The sequence below is a fragment of the Pristis pectinata genome, chromosome 6 (assembly GCF_009764475.1).
Source record: "Pristis pectinata isolate sPriPec2 chromosome 6, sPriPec2.1.pri, whole genome shotgun sequence".
Lineage (NCBI taxonomy): Eukaryota > Metazoa > Chordata > Chondrichthyes > Rhinopristiformes > Pristidae > Pristis > Pristis pectinata.
In genome coordinates, this window is record NC_067410.1 from 42,390,096 (window position 1) to 42,410,442 (window position 20,347).

General features: G+C 43.2%; 1 protein-coding gene across 1 annotated transcript in view; it reads left to right on the top strand.

The window, feature by feature from the left end:
* LOC127571338 (metabotropic glutamate receptor 7-like) overlaps positions 1-20,347 on the top strand; it is a 547,846-nt gene that overhangs the window by 362,651 nt on the left and 164,848 nt on the right. The window contains exon 7 of the mRNA XM_052017627.1: positions 2,770-2,909. Coding sequence (XP_051873587.1) covers positions 2,770-2,909 — 140 coding nt within the window. The remainder of the gene's footprint in view (positions 1-2,769; positions 2,910-20,347) is intronic.

Below are 20,347 nucleotides of genomic sequence, written 5' to 3' on the forward strand. Positions count from 1 at the left end.
GACATCTCAGTGCATGTCAGTAAAGGTCCAATAGTCTTTTTTCCAGAGATGATGATTGTATTAGTATTGGTTTATTATTTCACTTGTACCGAGGTACAGTGAAAAACTTGTCTTGCATACTGTTCATACAGATCAATTCATTACACAGTGCATTGAGGTAATACAGGGTAAAAACAATAACAGAATACAGAGTAAAGTGACCCAGCTACAGAGGAAGTACATTGCAGGTAGACAATAAGGTGCAAGTTCATAACAAGGTAGATTGTGAGGTCAAGAGTCCATCTCATCGTTTAAGGGAACAATTCAATAGTCTTATCACGGTGGGATAGAAGTTGTCCTTGAGCCTGGTGGTACTTGCCCTCAGGCTCCTCTATCTTCTGCCCGATGGGAGAGGAGAGAAGAGAGGCAGTATAGTGGTGCTGCAGGTAGTGTAGATATCTCACAGCTCCAGTGACCCGCATTCAATCCTGACCCTGGGAGCTGTCTATGTGGAGTTTGCACGCTCTCCCTGTGGCTATGTGGATTTCCCCCAGTTGCTCCAGTTTGTTCCTGCATCTCAAAGACTTGTTGGTTGGTAGGTCAATACTGTAAGTTACCCCTCATCAAGGTGGCTGGTGGGAGGGTTGTCAATGATCATGTATGAAAGAATGGGTTATACACAAGTTAGTGGGGGAATGGGACTGGTGGGATTACTCTGAGAGCTGGCATGGACTTGATGGACTGAATGGCCTCCTTCAAGATCATATGGAAATTTGAGATTCCCAACTTTTACCAGCCCATGGAATGCTTGCATCAGTAAAAGTTATCTCATTATCTGCAGCACACTACCCCTGCCTTACAACAAGTAGCTGTCCAGGAGTGTGATTCAGACTTTATATCCAGAAGGGGTTAGGCCTCTTCTGCATCTCCCCATCCCTCTGCACATTGCTCGCTTCCTCCTCACACCATCACTTCTCTCTTCTGCTTCCTTCCCCTTTCCTCTCCTCACTCTTTCATTTTTTCTCCCTCTACCTCCTATCCACCCTCCCCTCCTCCTCCTCAGCCTTACCCCACATGTGTGCTGGAATTCTTTTGGAATCCCAAAATGATACAAGTGAGGAGTCCTACATGAAGTATTTATACTCTAAACAGTTTAATTTGTAACTTCTTTGAATGGACAATTGCTGTAAAGCTGTTAGCAAATCAGTTACATTGCTAAGTTTAAAAAATATAGTTAACCTGATATCTCATTGTCAACCCCAATTTTCATATTTGTGACAACAATTTGGATGATGACCTCCCAAGATTAAGAACTACCAATTTTGGGTGACACTTTATTGCACTACGGGAGGGAGTGCTGCCTTTGAAAGATTTGTTAAGGGTGTTGTTCTGCTCTTTGAGGCTTGTGTATTTAAGAAATGTGGCATCGTGGTGCAGCAGTTGGAACTGCTGCCACACAGCTCCAGGGACCCAGGTTTGAAGTTAACCTTGGATTCTGTCTGTGCAGTTTGCACATTCTCCCTTTGACACGCGGGTTTCTATCAAGCACTCTGGATTCTTCTCACAATCCAGAGATTAATTGTCTTCTCTATAATAGCTTCTTATATAAGTGGAGTTGATGGGCATGTGGGATAGAATTAGTAGCAGTGCACAAGAAAATAAGAAGGGGAATGTGACTGATGAAATTGCTCAATGGACCAAATGAATGCCTTCTGTGTTGTTATAAAGTAACTATTACAATCTGTATTTATATAACTGTATTAATCTGGTAAAATATCCCAAAGTTGAGAGCGAGCTACAAACAGATATTAGGACAAGTAGATTTTTAGATGTATCTTAGAGGGATAGGTGGAGAACTTCAGGAAATGTTGTGCTTCAGGGAATTTGGAGCTTCCGGGGTTATCCAACCCAAGGTCTTGATCCCAAGTAACTGTATATTCTCCTGGTGTCCTGGCCATTGCTCCCTCCCCCAGCAAAGTTTTAAAATGGTCATTCTGCAGTGGGCAGATTGGCTATCACATTTGCATAGATTACTACCACTCAAAAAGAATAATTAATTGTCACTTTCACTTCTTGAGGATGTTAGTGGAGTTGTAGAAATGAGAGCTCATCAATTTATTTTATTGATGCCTGGTTCAAATGTCAATTAAGGACATTCTTGTCCTTAACCTTTCAATTAACTGATTCTAGACAATAACACAATCATAAGCTTAAACAATAAGACTCAAAGTAAATTTTGATATGATTTGTACAACCAACTTTGGCCACAATAGGAGTTAATTCTGAGCAGAAATGCAATATATTTCAGGGAATGTCCTTGTTTGTGTAGATGAAAGAAATGTCAAAATGAATCAAAGTAAAACACTTCTTATCGTTTTTTCATACAACAATTGCTTTTGCAAAAAGAGGAGCATAATGTGAAGGGAAGTTGTTTTTGGATGCAAGTCAAAATTTCCCAGTTGAGTCTGGCCTCTAATAACAATATCTCTCACAGGCAGATGGAGCATTACTGTGGGAAGAAAAAAAATACTTAGTGCCTTCATTCACTGGCCTGATTCTTCCTAAAGACCTCTCCTGGGGCTTAATTCTAATACTCTGCACCATGCAAGTTTTCCATTAAGCTTGGCACAATCAGTTATTCCTTAAAGCAGTTCATTGCAGACTGTGTTAATTAATCAGATAGAATGATTGGAATTTATTTCTGACCCTTGCAGAATTTCTCTCTCTGTGAGCCTGCGCTGTCAAATCTCCACTCAGTTAAATTGGTTCTTTTCCCTTCTCTGTCTTCAGGTAGTGCTGGAAACCCTGTGATGTTCAATGATAAAGGTGATGCACCAGGCCGTTATGATATCTTCCAGTATCAGCTCATTGCCAACAATACCTGGGACTACCGCATCATTGGGCAGTGGACAGACCAGCTATATCTCAATGTAAGTCACACCCTGCTGGACTGTTAATACCACATGGGTCAAGTTAGCAACTGGTAAAACCAACAAGAGGGCACCTTATTTGAAGGGAATATGCCAGTAACAAGGGGCTGGAGAACTGTAGCGTTAGCTTTCTGGCCAATGCTTTATCCCTTTATAAATCACTAGACTGCACTAGAGTTACCTTTTATATTGCCAGTTGCATAAGTGTTTCATTACATCCCTCAGGCAGTTGCAGATATCAAACTATTGGAATAGTTGAGGCTGTTTCCAATAGCAACACATCATTTGAAACAGCACATATCTGTTGGTAGGTTAATTGGCTGCTGTGAATTGCTTCTAGTGTGCAGCTGAGTGCCGGAATCAGTGGGAACATGATGGGATTGTGGGGAATATAAAATTGATTAGTGTAGGATTTTTGTAAATGGATCCTTGTCGGTTGGCTCAGATTTGGTGGGCCAAAGGACCTGTCTCCATCTTGTATGACTCTAAGAAAAGCCTGGGACTTGTTCATATTTAAACATATGTTCATTACTATAGCACTCCATATCACTTATATTTCCTTCTTATCAGAGCATGCTTTCCCCAATACAAATAGGGGCTGACACAACTGCAAAATATCACCTCTTTGAAGTATTCATTTGATCCAAATGGCAGAGGAAATATCAGAGTATAAAATGGAGAAGCAGCAGGTGAAGAGACTGATGCTGACGTTTGTACTTTGTTCCTCTTGAAGGCACCTAATCCAAGGGAAGATTGCAGAGATATTGTGCTTTGATCACAACCACAATACTTGCTTCCTGCTAGCAATCATTGCTGTGTTGCAAGTGACGCAAAACATTAAATCACTGCTGCATTTTCAGTTTCCTTAGCGGGTACGGCCATTTTATTGGGCAAATGATGACGGTAATTTTTTTGTAATTTCGGAAAAGAATTTGAAATCAGCATCAAGTTTTAAAGACTTGCTGCTGACCGTGATTTTATAAACACACACAGCTAATAATAGGGGTCCTCCTGGATTAGAGATCTCTGGAATAAAGGTCACATAGAGTATTCAAAAGAAGCCCCATCCTCAAAAAAAAGGGCAAGAGCATTTCACAGTTGGCTAAGCTGAGCCATCTGATGAAGCCAGAAGACAGACAGACTATTTTACGGATTACCCAAAACACTCAAAAACCAATGAAAGCTAAGTTTTACTTTATAAAAATAATGCTTTTTAAAAATATTAAACCTAAAAAGTGACGTTTTAAATCACACAAAAACATAACAACTGAAATAACAAACACTTACTCTCAGTCCCTTGCAAACATTCCCTTCTTTCAAATCCATGGGTGTGCCATCCCCTTCCCTTCTCTGACTTGAGGAGGACCTTTGGCCTGACTTTCCTACCTTAAAAATGGCCATAACTTTCCATTCGCACACTGAGCTCCACCGTTGGACTTCAGTCAATGGTTCATTGGTGAATCACTGACCAAAGCTTGTGGATTCGTATATGGGAAAGCAGAAGTTTTTGTCATTTGGTTATGGGCAATGTTAGATGGCTCTGATGCATTTCCCAACAAAATTCAAACAAGGCTAACAGTTTTCTACCAAGTGCCAAGAAAGAACTTGAAATAGAAAAGAAAGCTAAAGCTGAAATAAACAGGAATGACCAGGGCTCAAGAATACATTGTCTGTGGCTTTGGCTAAAGAGCTGATGCAGAAGGGACGGCTTTGGGTACTTTGATTATTGGAGTTTGCTCCTCGGGCAGGAGAGATTCCAAGAAGGACAGTTTCCACCTGAACTGGAGGCCGACCAAAGTACTTGGAGGGACATTTGCTCACAGTGCTCGGGAGGGCTTAAACTAATTCAGCAGGGGAATAGGACACAGAATAGCAATGCAGCAGGTGGTGAGAGTGACTCGAACGCAGAGGATAAATCAAGCAAGTCGAGTGGGAAATGCAGACAGAGGCAGGTTGGAAAGTGTGAGAGGACTGGCGGGCTCAGCTGCGTTTACTTTAATGCAAGGAGCCTCACAGGTTAGACTAATGAGCTTAGAGTGTGGATCAGCATGTGGAATTATGAGATGATGGCAGTCACAGAAACATGGTTGAGGGAAGTGCAGGATTGGCAGCTCAATGTTCCAGCATATAGAAGGTTCAGAGGTGATAGAGAGGCAGTTGCATTATTGATTAGGGAGGACATAATGGCAGTATTAAAGAGGATATCCTAGACGGATTCTCCAACGTCCTTAATGGTAGAATTCAGGACTAAGAGAGGGGTGATCATTTTGCTGGTGTTATGCTAAAGGCTTCCCAATAGTTTGCAGGAATTAGAGGTACACATATGTAAGCAAATCGCAGAAAGGTGCAAAAGCAATAAGGTAATAAAGTTATAGTAGTGGGGGATCTTAATTTTCCCACTATTGACTGGGAATCTCCTTAGTTCAAGGGGCTGAGGCAAAGTGGAATTTAAGTGCATCCAAGAGAGTTTTTGAGACGATATGTGCGTACTCCTACTAGAGACAGAGCTCTACTTGACCTTGGGAAATGAAACTGGGAGGTGGTGGAAATGTTGGTTTCAGACATTTTGGCAACAGTGAACATAATTTTGTAAGTTTCAAGGTAATTATGGAAAGGGATAAGGTTGGTCCTCAAGCTAAGGTCCTAAAGTGAGGGTAGGCTGATTTCGACAGTGTAAGAGAGGACCTGGCAAAAGTAGTTTGGGAGCAGATGCTTGCAGCTGAAGCAATATTTGACAAGTTGGAGTCTTTTAAAAGTGAGGTAGTGAGAGTTTAGGGCTAGCATATTCCAGAAAGTGTGAAAGATGAAGATGTCAAGATTAGGGAACATTGGTTGACAAAGGATATTGAAGGTTTGATCAGGGAAAAAAAGGAAGCATATGACAGGTATAGGCAACTGCAATCAGGAGAGTCCCCTGAGAAATATAAAGGGTGTAGGAGAGAAGAAGAAAAAATTTAGGAGGGCAGAAAGGGGCCATGAAATATCCTTCATAGGCAAGATTAAGGAGAATCCCAACAATCATTAAGAATATTAGGAGCAAGAGAATAGTTAGTGAAAGAGTAGGCTGTCTATGGACCAAAGAGGTGATGTATACATGGAGCCAGGGGTTGTGTTTCAGGTCCTATATAAATACTTATTGGCTGTATTCACCAAGGAGAAAGATGTGGAAGATAGTGAGTTCAGGAAAAGGTATGTTGATGTTCTAGAGTGTGTCAGTGTTGAGGGGGAAGAGGCATTAGATGTCATGAAGCACATAAAGCGGGATAAATGTCCAGGGCCTGATGAGATCTATCCCAGGATTTTCTGGGAAACAAGCGAGGAGATTGCTGACAGAGATTTTTTACATCTTCATTAGTCACAGGTGAGGTACTAGAAAACTCGAGGAGAGCTAATGTTGTTCCTTTATTTAAGAAGGGCAGCAGAGATAAGCCTGGGAGCCTTACATCAGTGGTAGGGATATTATTGGAGAAAGTTCTAACAGACAGGATTTTTGTACATTTGGAAAGGCAAGGATAGTCAGCATGACTTTGTGAAGGGGAAATCCTGCCTCACTGATTAGATTAATTTTTTTGAGAAAGTAACTAAGAAGATTGATAAAGGCAGGATAGTAGAATTGTCTACATGGACTTTAATAAGGCTTTTGATGAGGCCCCACATAATAGGCTGGTCCAGAAGGATAAGGCATACGAGATCCAAGGCAAATTGGTAAATTATGTCCAAAATTGGCTTGGTCATAGGAGGCAGAGGGTGGTGGTGGAGGGATGATTTTCTGATTGGAAGTCTGTGACCCGCGGTGTACTGCAAGGTGCTGGGACTTTTGTTGTTTGTGATAAATATTTGAATGTGAATGTAGGAGGTATGACCAGTGAGCTTGTGGATGACATGAAAATTGGTAGTGTAGTGGATAGAATGGAAGGTTGTCTGAGGCCACTGCAGGATATAGATCTGGAAAGTTCGGCAGAGTATTGGAATTTCATCCCAACTAGAGCAAGGTAATACCTTTTGGGAAGTCAAATAAGGGTTAGACATATATAGTAAATGGTAAGGCTCTGAGGAATGTTGATGTACAGAGAGACCTTGAGGTTCAAGTCCATAGTTCCCTGAAAGTGCAATCCAGGTAGATATGGTGGTGAAGAAGGCATATGACATGCTTGCCTTTGTCAGATAAGGCACCGAATATAAGAGCTAGGTTGTCATGTTGCAACCTTACAAAACACTGGTTAGGCCTACACTTGGAATATTGTATAGTTCTGGATGTGTTTGTACTGGAGAGAGAGTGCAGAGGAGATTCACCAGGGTGTTGCCTGGAGGACTTAGATTACAAGGAGTGATTGGATAGGCTGGACCTGTTTACCCAGGGGCAAAAGAGGCTGACTGGTGACCTGATAGAGGTATATTAAAACATGAAATGCACTGACAGATGGTCAATTTTTTTCCCCATGGTAGGACTGTCGAAAGCAAAAAGGGGATCTGAGGGGAATGCTTTTTACACAAAAAGTGATTGATATTGGAATGCGCTGTCAAAGGAGATGGAGGGAACCAGATACAATCAAGTTTAAGCAGTGCTTAGACAGGCACTTGAAAAGGCAAGGCATAGAAGGATCTAGACCTAATGCAGGCAAATGGGATTAGTGCATATGGGCACAATGGTCAGCGTTGATCTGGTGGGCTAAATGTCTCATTTCTGGAGCTACATTTGTTCTTTGGCCTTTGCATTCTTGATCCTCCACACACATTTCTGACAGTATCTTGTACAGGTTTGACAAAATGTCCTTGTCCTGCTGAGGATTATCTCCATTCTAATAAATGATTAACAAAGAATGGAGTATGAGCTATAGCTGCCCATAAATGTGAAACCAGTATGGAGCTTGGGTCTTTTGACCTCATTACAACCACTTTTAACTCCATCCAAAAGTTTTTAGTCCTTTTAACTATAGAAGTATAAAATGGAACGGAGTATAAATTACTCCTTTCATGTAGAGATGAATCTTCATGTTTTTGCAATGTTGAGTTTCAAAGTTTTTCATTAACTTCAATTGCAAGAAAAATCACTGGCTTCACAACATGAATACTCAAACTCTCATTCTTTTGGTCATAATAGGATTCCATTCTCTATATTTTTAGTCTGCAAACCACCTTGATGCCAATGACAGGATATACCAATGCAACATTTACTATAGGTCTCACTTGACTTTAATTCTGCTGTACAATTGTGGAGTTAAATAATTGCTGAAAAGACCAAGGTGTCGAGCTATTTTCCAAAAGGAAAGCACATGTTCTGTCAAGCAATCAACTGACCCATCACAAACCACTGACCCATCACGAGTGGTTTGAGTAAATGGAGGCAGATGTAGAAATAACACAGAAATGATAAAACAGCCAACGTATCACATGCCTGGATTTTAAACAATAATTTATTTTGAAATATTTGGGGGAAATTCCAAGCTTTTCTGGCTCTAATGACACAATGGACCAGAAGTAGTCTGAATTTAATACTAACATCAATAAGTACTAACCTAGTCTATAGCAACCACAGATACCTGTGTGGGAGAGTGTTCATGACGACTGAAATGATTTGTGACTTGCACTTGAATTTCTGGCCAGCACAAGCGAAAATAAAATTGCACTTAAGGTCAGTATATAATTGCCAGCATAGTTTCATAAAATAAGAGAGATTGTCAGAGAAAAAGATAGACCTTTGTAATCAGGAATATTTGGAAACTTATGGCAGTACCATTTCTACCTGGATTCTGATGCTTATTAAGATAGCTTTCTCAGTTTTGACCCTTGCAATTAAACAGAGAAATCCATAAAGATGTCCATTGATTTGGGTATAATTCTCACCCTAATTTGATGGAATGGCTGGGTCTTTTGTGAGAAAAATTATACCACAGCAAAAGAGCAAAATGCTTGTCTGTTCCTTCCTATAAATAAACTAGAATACCTCAAAAAGGAGAAAAAGATAAATGTTTCAGTGCCATCCATGCAAGAAAAAATAAAACATTTTAATAAAGGTTCTTCAGCTAAATACAAATCTACAAATGGTCATCATTAAAATATACAAGCTCTCTCATTACATAATTGCAGGTGCCACTTGACTATAGCAAAAAACAAACTGCTGAAGGAACTCAGCAGGTTGTGCCCATTTGACTATGTAGAATTTGATCTGGATTGATATCACAATTCGGAACACTGAACACTACCAATCAATGCTAGAGTTTATTTTTTTATCGGCTTTTATTAACACTAGCCAATAATATTGTAAAATAGTGACCATAAAGCATAAAAGGCAGCAAGTCCGATAACCTGCTGCATTTTACTTCAGCATTTGCAGCATTCACTAACCTTGGCAACACTTATGTGGTCATGGAATTTCTGGTGCCATTGCATCTTGCACTCCTGATATTGTTCTCTGCAGTTTTCTCTCTGGCTGCACTTCTGGTGCGTTTCTGGAGGGCCTCCTGACAGCCCCTCCTGGACAGAGGCTATTTTTCCCACTCACCATTTCACAGATCAAAACTTTAACATAAAAATATATACAGGAGATACAATACAATCAGTACATGCCTGCCTTTACATTCACTACATCACAAAACAAGTACATTCTATCTACAATGCACCAATGCCACTCGTGTTTCCTCTTTCGTCAATACATTCATGAAGCGTTTGAGAAGCTGTTATACAGGACGCAGCCCCTCGCGTGTTCCGTGGTGAAAGGACCTTAGACTGTGGTCCTTCCCCTCAGAGTCTATGCATTAGCTGCACTGAGCTTCAATGCATCCCTCTGCACATACTTCAGCATGTTGGAATGTGCCAGTCGGCAACATTCACGTACGGACATCTCATTGCACTGGAAGACCAACAAGCTTTGGGCAGACCAAAGTTTGTCTTTCACCAAAATGATGATGTTCAAACAGCAGCCAATGTTTGTCTTGGTGTCTCTGGGCACAACCCATAGACAGAGCGTCCTCTGTTACACGGCTGCCCAGGATGAACCCCTCGCATCTTTTTCCAGACCTTCTTGGCAAACACAGAGTTGTGAATGCAGCCCAGACCATCACACAAATCAGCCTGCCCTCCACTGAGTCCGGCTTCACTTCCTGCTGCCTCAGGAAAGCAGCCAACATAATCAAGGACCCCTCCCACCCCAGTCATTTTGGTAAATCGGTTTATTATTGTCACATGTACCGAGTTACAGTTAAAACTTTGTTTTGCATGCTATCCTATCGGATCATTTCATCATATCGGTACATCAAGGTACCACAAGGGAAAAACAACAATAGAATGCAGAATAAAGTGTTACAGTTACAGAGAAAGTGCAGTGCAGGTAGACAATAAGGTGCAAGGCCATGACAAGGTAGATTGTGAGATCAAGAGTCCATCTTAGCATACAAAGGGTCCATACAGTAGTCTTATAAGAGCAGGATAGAAGCTGTCCTTGAGCCTGGTGGTACAGTTTTCTGGCTTTTGAATCTTTTACCTGATGGAAGGGGCCTTTGATTATGATGGCTGCTTTACCGAGGCAGTGAGAAGTGTAGACAGAGTCCATGGAGGGAAAGCTAGGTTTTGTGATGTGCTGAGCTGTCTACAACTCTCTGCAGTTTATTGTGGTCTTGGGCAGAACAGTTGCCATATCAAACTGTGATGCATCCGAATAGGATGCTTCCTATGGTGCATCTTTAAAGATTGGTGAGGATCAATGGGGACATTTGAATTTCTTTAGCCTCCTGAGGAAGTAGGGGTGCTGGTGTGCTTTCTTGGCCATAGCTTCTACGTGGTTGGACCAGAACAGGCTATTGGTGATGTTCACTCCTAGGAACTTGAAGCTCTTAACCCTCTCAACCTCAGCACCATTGATGTAATTGGGACCGTGTACTCCACCCCACTTCCTGAAGTCAATGACCAGCTCTTCTGTTAAAGATGGCAAGAATAGGATACCACCAGGATCAAGGACAGCTTCCTGTTGTTATCAGACTCTTGAATGGACTTCTCATACTCTAAAGATGACCTCTTGATTTCCCAGTTTACCTCCTTGTGGCCCTTGCATTTTAGATTGTCTACTTGCATTTTATATTGTCCACTTGCGACATACTTTCTCTGTAACTGCAACACTAAATTCTGTATTCTGTTTTCTTTTTGTTTCTGTGCCATCCAAACACGATCATCTCATTTGCACCTTCACCAGCCAAAAATGCTAATCTCTCTTAAATTCTGCCATCACATTGTCACAGGTTATAATTACCTTGTCAATGACTTCCAGCATAGTGAGCCTCCCCTTTAAGAGGTGCAGATTGGCTTTAATCAGCTTGATCTGCTGCTCACCAATCACAAAACTGGACCAAGTAGTCTTGTGCTCAGACAGCCAGCCATGTAGCTATCACTGGTTAGATGTTGAAATCAGCAGACAGCATGAATTTCATGCATCATCTACACCACATTAAAGGGGAGTGGCCTAGCTCCAGTTTCATCAAGTTAGCTCCCAAGGAGTATAAAAGCAAGGACCTCATACTAATGCTTTTGTAAAATAATATTTGAATCTCAGCAGGAATGTTGTGTACATTTATGGGCACCCATATCTTATGAAGTAAGACCTTAGGGTGTAGAGGAGATTTGTGACTACAGTAACAGGAAGGCTGGACTTAAATTCCATGAAAACACTAGAGAAACTGGGATTGTTCTCCTCACTCTTGAAAAAGGTTAAGGAATGATTATGACAGAGGTATTCAAAAATGTAAAGAGTTTGATGGGCTAATTGGAGACTATTTTCATTGACAGGAAGGTCAGTACCAAGGTCACAGATCTGAAGTGATTATCCAGAAAGCAGAGGGAAGATAAGCAATTCTTTTCCTAGCAAGTTATTATCATTTGCAATGCACTATCTGAAAGGCTGGTGAAAGTAGATTGAATACTGACTTTGAAGAAAGAAATTGGATAAATAGTTGAAGGGTAAAATAATTCCAAACCTATGGAGAAAGAGCACAGAAGTGGAACTAAGTTGATTGCCTTTTCAAAATTGGCATAGGCACAATGGACTGTATGCCCAGCATCTGTGCTGCAGGATTCTATGAGTTCCATGTTCAATCTCCAATCTTAGACATTAACTAATCTCAGCTGAGATGACAGCAAGTATACTGCAACTGACCTGGAGTCTCCAGGATAGACAGGGGAAATTTGATTGTGGATCTTGTACCTACTCATTTAAAGATTTCTCTCGAGGTTTCTCTCTACGCATGTCAATTGAAGATTGATTTAAGCTTAGTTACAAGACCTTCTATGGTTGTCAGGTCTGCTATCACTCGCTGCTAAAAATTCACCAAGGGAATTATTGAGCATTGGGTGCTGGGTACCCTTTGAATTCCTTCCTCTGGGATAAAGAAAATGGGTTAGATGTTATTTGGAAAATAACCTTAATTTGAATGAAACATAAACTGACTACAGGCTTTGAACAGGTTATGCTTCATCACACCGAACCATCTATTTTCCATTCTACATTTAACCTATGAGAATCTATTCTAAAGAATATGAATTTAATATGGAAAGAATAAGTATGTTTAAATATATCTTCAAAGACTGAATTTGTTGGAAGCATAAAACAGTAATTAGGATAGACAAATAGAGTCATGCAGAACAGAACCGGGCCCTTCAGCCCAACTGATCCATACCGACTAAGATACCCACCTAAGCTAGTCCCATTTGCCCATGTTTGGCCCACATCCCCTAAACCTTTCCTATCTGTGTACAGTAACTGTCCAAGTGCTTTTTAAATGTTGTTAATAGTGGAATATGACCCACACCCCCTGTGCTTTTCTCCCACAGACACCCACACATCCACCCAGCCTTACCCTCCCCCTGTTCATCCCCCACATCCTCCTCCCCCCCTTGTTCCATCTGCCCACCATTCCCTCCCCACCTGGCTCCACCATAACCCACCAGCCTCTGTCCCATCCCCCTCCCCTCCCCACCCCACCCCATCCCACCACAACCTGGCTCCCCCTGCCCACCATCCCCTCCCTTCTGGCCCTACTCATCACCTACCAACCCTATCCCAACCACCCACCCACCCCTCCCCCCTTGCACTGCTAAGTGTCAACAATACTTCCTGTTCCCTCTCAGTCCCGATGCAGTATCTCGACCCAAAATGTCGACTTTTACCTCAGAGTCACACAGCACGAAAACAGGTCTTTCATCCCAACTGGTCCATGCCGACCAAGATTCCAATCTAAGCTAGACCCATTTGTCCACATTTGGCCCATTTCCCTCTTGACCTTTCCTATCCATGTACCTGTCCAAGTGTCTTTTAAATGTTGTTAATGAACCTGCCTCAACAACTTCCTCTGGCAGCTCATTCCAGAAAGGGACCACCCTCTGGGTAAAAAAAGTTGCCCCTTGGATTCCCATTAAATTTCTCCCCTCTCATCTTTAACCTGTGCCCTCCAGTTCTTGATTCCCCAGCCGTAGAAAAAAATGTGTGCATTCACTCTATCTGTGCCCCTCATGATTTTATACACCTCTATAAGATCACCCCTCATTCTCCTACGCTCCAATGAATAAAGTCCTAGCCTGTTCAACCTCTCTCTATAACTCAGTCCCTTGAGTCCCAGCAAGATCCTCGTAAATCTTTTCTGCACTCTTTCCAGCTTAATGGCATCTTTCCTACAGCAGGGTGACCAAAACCGAACACAATATTCGAAATGTGGCCTCACCAACCTCTTGTACAACTGCAACATACAGTAACCTCCCAACTTCTATACTCAATGCCCTGACTGATGAAGGCCAGCATGTCAGAAGCATTCTTCACCATCCTGTCTATTTGTGATGCTACTTTCAGGGAATGATATACTTGTACTCCTATGTCCCTCTGTAATTAAAAATAAGTTAAGACTTGGGTGGAGTTTCTTTGTAAAAACTGAAAATCTATTTTGAATTAACTGAATTTGAAAACAAAAGCACAGTAAGGAGGCAAAATCCTCAACAGTATGCAGGACTATAGATGCCCTGATTTTGCTCTTGATCATGGTCATGGTGCCTTTAATATACAGGTGCCATGAGACTAGTCATGGCTTTATTGGTAGAGATATCTTCTCCCTTGGTAGCTGTTTCGGGTGATGAACTTTACAGCAGGAAGCAGGACAACAACAGAGAGGCTCCTTGAGCAATCAGACTGAAGTGTCATCACTTTGAAACAGATTTGAACGAGGTAGAGAAACAAAATAATGATTGGGAAATACAGATGAGACTAAGGGTGTGAAATAAAAGAGAAAAATGATTTTAAAAAAAGTTGACTCTAATGTCAGTTATAACATTTTCACTTTTTTGGGGGAATGAGATTCCAAGCTTAAAATTAATTTTTCATTGTCATAGTCTTGTTCCGTAGTTACCATGTATCATCCTATTAAAAACTCCTGAATCCACCATCGGGAGTTTCTGCCTGTGCCTTTCATGCAGAAATAACAAGTAACTGAAATTCACCAGCCTCCCACCACTGAGGGCTTTCAGCAGAGCACTCTGCATCAGAAGGACATCTCTGACAGCAGCTTCTGCATTCCCAAGTCTAATTGCATGTTTGGATGTCAGACATCGGTGTCATTTTTAACTGTATTACCCAATGGCAACAAAATCCTGTCATGTCACTCTCCTCCTGACTCTTCCACTAAGGAAATTTGTTTCCCTCTTTCACCTTAGGTTTGTTCTGAGCAGACAGGCGACAGCAGTTCAAAAGGTTGGCTCACTTCCACTTTCTTGTGGGCAATTAGGGAAAGGTAATAACTGCTGGTCTAAATTAGGCAGGTTGGAGGGGAGGTATGCCCACATCCTGTAAAATGAACAAAAAACATCTACTCTCTTGAATTCTTTTTAACGCTTTTAAATGCTTTGATCAGACCACTCCTCAACCTTCTGCAGTCATGGGAATACAAAGTGACTACAGAAACTTGTCTCATAATTTTTAACTCTCTAAGCCACTTACTATTAATCAGATTATATAATAATGATGTACATTATCACATGACAGCATAATTCAACAAGTTATGTGTAAACTTATTCCTAAACAAGAATGGACCCTGGCATTTGGATCAGAGGATGGTTTGAGAAGTCATTGTGAAATGTTTATAATCACATTGAGAAGGCTATGTTTAAAAGCAGAATATTAGATGTAAAACAAGTAATAAACCTACAGGACCTAGCAAAAAAGGAGAGCTTTACTCAAAACCGCCATAGTGTGAATTACAGAGTTAATTTGTTTGTACCTATTACAGATAATCCAGAAGCCCGTGACAAGTTTATTGAATTTAAGAAAAATTAGAATTTGAGTGCTAACAGATTTTAGAAATCAGACTTTTTAGAAAAAAATTATGGGGGGGTTCAGTTGTAATGAAACATCGGCATTCTTTCTAATGCATTGTGGGATCATTGGAACAATTCTGCTGTCATCCAGCAGGACACAGCTTTGGTGTTCTTCACTGAACCTGCATTGTCATGCTGAAGGGCACAATTATACCTTTACCAACAGGTTTACCAGAACATATAATGTAGTGCAGAATATTTGTTCCCCACTGTGTTGGCTGTCTGCTGTAGGCAGTACACTGAAACCATGGTAATAGTTAACCCTTTGTATTTCTAAAAGATCGGAATGGCTGGAAATTGGTAAGGACAGAGAGGGAATACACAGAGACTGAGCACGAATGAGAAATACAAAATTGAGTGGAGTCTAAAGAGAAAGCTTGCAGTGGGATGAGGGAAGGTTGAGTGTAGAAAACAAGGATGCTGATGACCAAATGGAGCCGAAGATTGGATCAATATGTTTAGCATGCTAAGAGGATTAACCTAGGCTAGGTACAGAGAAACTGTTTACTGCCACGGAAGAATCAAGAATAATTTTAGTTACAGCTCTGAAATAACTATGGAGTGAAAACAGTCAGAAAACTCTTTCGTACAAATAGTGGTGGAAAACTTGAATTCCCTATCAGAAAAAGCCATCAATGCTGCAGTATTTAAGAATGAGATTGAGATTTTTGTCGGATGTTTCAAGAGCTATTATAGGTAAATGAACTTGAGTACAGATCACCTATGAGCTGAATGAATAACAAGATCACAAAGAGCTGAATGGCTCTCTCCTTTTCCTCTGGCTGAACACCCTTGTTAGAACGGATTTCATAATTACTGTGGTGCAACGAAGCAGTTTAAACTTAATAATATTTGTAGGCATCTGCAAGTGAAATCATAACTAACTGATGAACTGCATGCTTTTAAATCTGAATCAATATCTTAATCATGTTTTATTTAGATGTTGTGATCGCTCCATTGGTTTTATGCAAGTGTACTAATACGTTCCACATGTATTGAGAAGCCTGTGTCCAATCATAAATCACGTTGTGATGCACTCGGGTCGCATTAGGTGTACCAGGGCGGACATCCTTTGAGCTCTCATAGCCATAGAGTCATAGTGTCACTACCGCACAGAAGCAGGCCCTTTGGCCCATGGTGTCTGTCGCTCTTGCAACCTCTCTACGCTAATCCCATTTACCTGCATCGATCCGTGCTTCACCTCGCCGTGTCCGCACCCTTTTCACGTGGCCCAGTCCACTTCCAGTCACCGGCTCTCCCTGTGGCTGATAGCTGTCGTGCATTCCTTACTTAGTTGCCCCTTCACTCTGTCCAACCCGGGCTGCAGGTTCACCCGACACGGAGAGCTAGGCCACCCCCCCCTTTCAGGTCCACGGGAACCCCCGCCCCTTCCCTTTTCAGTCTACCTGGACACGACTCCCTTCCCCCACCCCCCCCCCTCCTCCTCCCTCACTCCTCCTCTCCCCCTCCTCCTCCCCCTCCCCTCCTCCCTCCCCTCCCCCCCTTCCCCTCCTCCCCCTCTCCCTCCTCCTCTTCTTTCCCTCCCCCTCCTCCTCCATCCCCCTCCCCACCTCCTTCTCCTCTTCCTCCCTCCCCCCTCCCTCCCCCCTCCTCCTCCCTCACTCCTCCTCTCCCCCCTCCTCCTCCCTCACACTCCCCTCCTCCCCCCTCTCCCTCCTCTTCTTCCCTCCCCTTCTCCTCTTCCTCCCTCCCCCTCCTCCTCCATCCCCCTCCCCACCTCCTTCTCTTCCTCCCTCCCCCTCCCTCCCCTCTCCTCCTCCTCTTTCTTCCTCCCTCCCCCTCCTCCTCTTCCCCCTCATCCTCTTGCCCCCTCCCCACCTCCACCTCCTCTTTCTTCCTCCCTCCCCCCTCCTCCTCCTCTTCCTCCCCACCTCCTCCTCTTCCTTCCTCCCCCTCTCCTCCTCTTCCTTCCTCCTCCTCCTCCCCCCCCCCCCCCACTCCGGTCCGCTCAGACCCCCTCTCTTTCAGTCCACTTGCCGCTGCAGCCTGCCGGGTTCATGCCCAATCTGCCCATTCCTCTCTGGATCATTCTGCTGCCTCTGCACCTTCCCCTACTGCCCGCTACCTCTACGCCCTTGAAGTTCATCCTCGCTTTGCTCTGTTTTCTCTGCCTCTTCAATCCTGCCGCCCCCCCCCCCCCCCAGTGCTCTGGCTCATCACACTGTGCCTCCTCACTTCCGCAGCCCACGCTGTTCCCCCAGCTTCACCCTGTGGCTATTCCTTACTTACTTGCCCATTCGCTCTGTCTGTCCCTATCCCCGAGTTGCTCTACACGGTCCGCTGGTTAACACACTTTCACGTCTGTTTGAGTTCCAGCCTACTGACTTGCTTTCAGGTCCGCCTAAGCCACACCCTGACTTCTCCTTTTCAGGTCTGCCAGAGCTCCTCCCCGTCTTCTTCCTTTCACGTCCGCTTGAGCTCCCCTCTACCGCATCCGCTCCCAGTTTGCCATTTTAACCACGGAGCAGCCCCCCACCTGGTGCGCTGGCTCATCACCCTGCACCTTTTCACCTCCCACGGTCCACCGCCAGTCACCAGCTTTCGCCTTCCGGCAGATTGCTGCTGCGCCCTCATTGCTTGGATGCCCCTTGCCTCTTGTCCATCCATGCCCTTGGTTCACCCTACACGGTTTCCACTCGGCCACCACCCTTTTACGAATGCTTGAGCTCCACCCCGCTGGGTCCGCACCGGTTGCCACTTCCACCCCGGGTCATCCTGCTGCCTCTGTGCTCTCCCCTGCCGCCTGCTACCTCTGCGTCCTTGAAGTTTACACTCGCTTCGCCCTACTCAGACGATCCATGCCTCCCACCTGATGCGCCTGCTCATCACTCTTCTGCGGTGTGGTCAGTCTGGGACACTGATGTGGCCCCGGTGCCACAGTGATTCATTGTGCCCAGTGAATCTCCATTCATCACTCTTTTCTCACTCCAGTTCTCGAGCTACACTTCACTGTGATTCGTTGCCCTGGCAATGAACTATCTCATGGTGAATGGAATGTACTTGCAGGTTGGACAGTACCATTGGTTTGTTTGAATTATTCAGTTTTGTCCTTCCTGGTATTTTTGAAGCAATTTACAGATACCTTAAATGCAATTATATCATAGTGGAGTGACAGACATGCAATATAATGCATAAACCACCCAGAAATGTTGTAGGGTTATTTGAGCAGCATTATCCTGCCAAACTTGAGGGATTCTGCAATGATTTCAAATCAGTATTCACGAACTTCTCTGTCCTTACAAGTTGCTCATATTTAACCACACACTTCCTTCTTGCCCCCACCCTGCTATGGTCCCGCAGCCCAACCCAATTTTGCATTAAGCCGCTTTAATGTGATTTGTGCATTTACTGGAAGCAAAACTAAAAAAGTTATCCGGCAAACTTGACCTGAGTAACGTTCCCTTTTGTATTTGCAGTCTAACACAGTTGTTGAACCCTAATTGAAATGATCAAAGGAAAGGAACCTAGGGGATTTGAACATGCAAGTCCTAAATTCTGATGTATCCATTTTTGCCACTGGCAATATGGAGCATTGTTTGTTTGTTGTCAACGATTACCAAGTTGAGAAAGAGCACCAAGAATGTTGTCAGTCATGAGTCTAAGACAGTGGTAAAAAGATCTCCCTTCTAATTTAAAACACAGGAAGTCTAAGCTGCAGCAGGGTCAGGGGTATGTACTGGGAGATTTTAGACAGACCACATGAGCCCTAAATTTTGCAGATAACAATTGTGTCTATATGAGACAGCACAGGAGAGCGGGACCTGCAAGTACATAGGAAGAACGTCAGCAGGGAGAAGGCATTGCGCAAGAGAAAAGGTGGTCAGTTTTCAGAGAGCAACCTGGCACTGAATCAAAGAGCAAAATTGAGGAGATTGTGGTTCACTGGGGAGGTAATTACCGAGAGAAGTACATTGCCAGCTCCAGATTTAGTGGAGTCTTTGGTGATTCAGTTAGCTTTACTTTGACAGCAATAATTAATTTTCTTCTGCAACTGGCTCTTTCCAGTGATCAGAGGATGGTCATTGGCATTGGGCAAGGCTGATACACACTTCAAGGCTTCTGGGTTCAATAACTAAGAGTGCATGAGAGTGTTAGAGAACGGTGAATCACATAACTAAAAATAACTGAGCCCAGGGTGCTCTTCCCTAGACTTGTGATTACCTCCATGAACAGGAAGTTACAGCTTCAAAGGGATTAGTCATTCATTAACCAGGCTTGTGAACTGAATGCTTTTGTTGCTCTTTGAACTTCTTCCCAAGGGGAAATATGCTGGGCAAGCTGCAGATACTTACAGCAACATTTTTAACACATGTTTATAGTAACTCTCCCCTTTCTCATCATTAGATTTGAGTTGTTTTCAGAAGCTCATGATCTCTTCTTTGAGTCAGGAAGGTGTGAATCCCAAGCACCATCTTCTTTAGGCAGATGACATTATTTGACCTTGCTATCTGCTAGTTGGCTCCTGTGTAGCCAATGTGGCAACAGAGACTACACAATACGTAATTCGCTCATCATGAGGAGCTTTGCAGCATGTGATAAATATTGACCTGAAGTTCACCATGCACTAAAAAAATGGAATCTTAACAAAATTATCACAATTAGGTACAAATTCCATGTGAGTGTGTACATGTAATGTTAATAGGCACAGGGGTTGCTGGGCACCTGTTGTAACATTATATGGCACACGTACAATGTCATAATGTGCAGAGAAGACCAGAGTGTATACCGAGGAAAGCCTTAACTGGAAAGCCTCTGCATTGTTTAAAGGGAGCCCTGAGCTGCTGTTATAAGTTCCTCTTTGAGGGTTCTATGTTTGTGATCTCCCACCAATACTAGCTCTACCCTTTTTCCCAGAGCTTTCCCTGGGCCATCTGCTCCTTTCCCTGAATCAGCACCCGCTGCATCCTTATCTTACCAATACTCTCTCCAACACTCTTGTCACCTCCCTGACATCTCTCCACCTTGGCCACCTCCTTCACCTCTCCCCGACCCCTCCACATCCACCCAGCTACCTCCCCATCCATCCATCCCTACCCTGCATTCAGCACTGATGCAGACCCTTCCATCCCCGATGT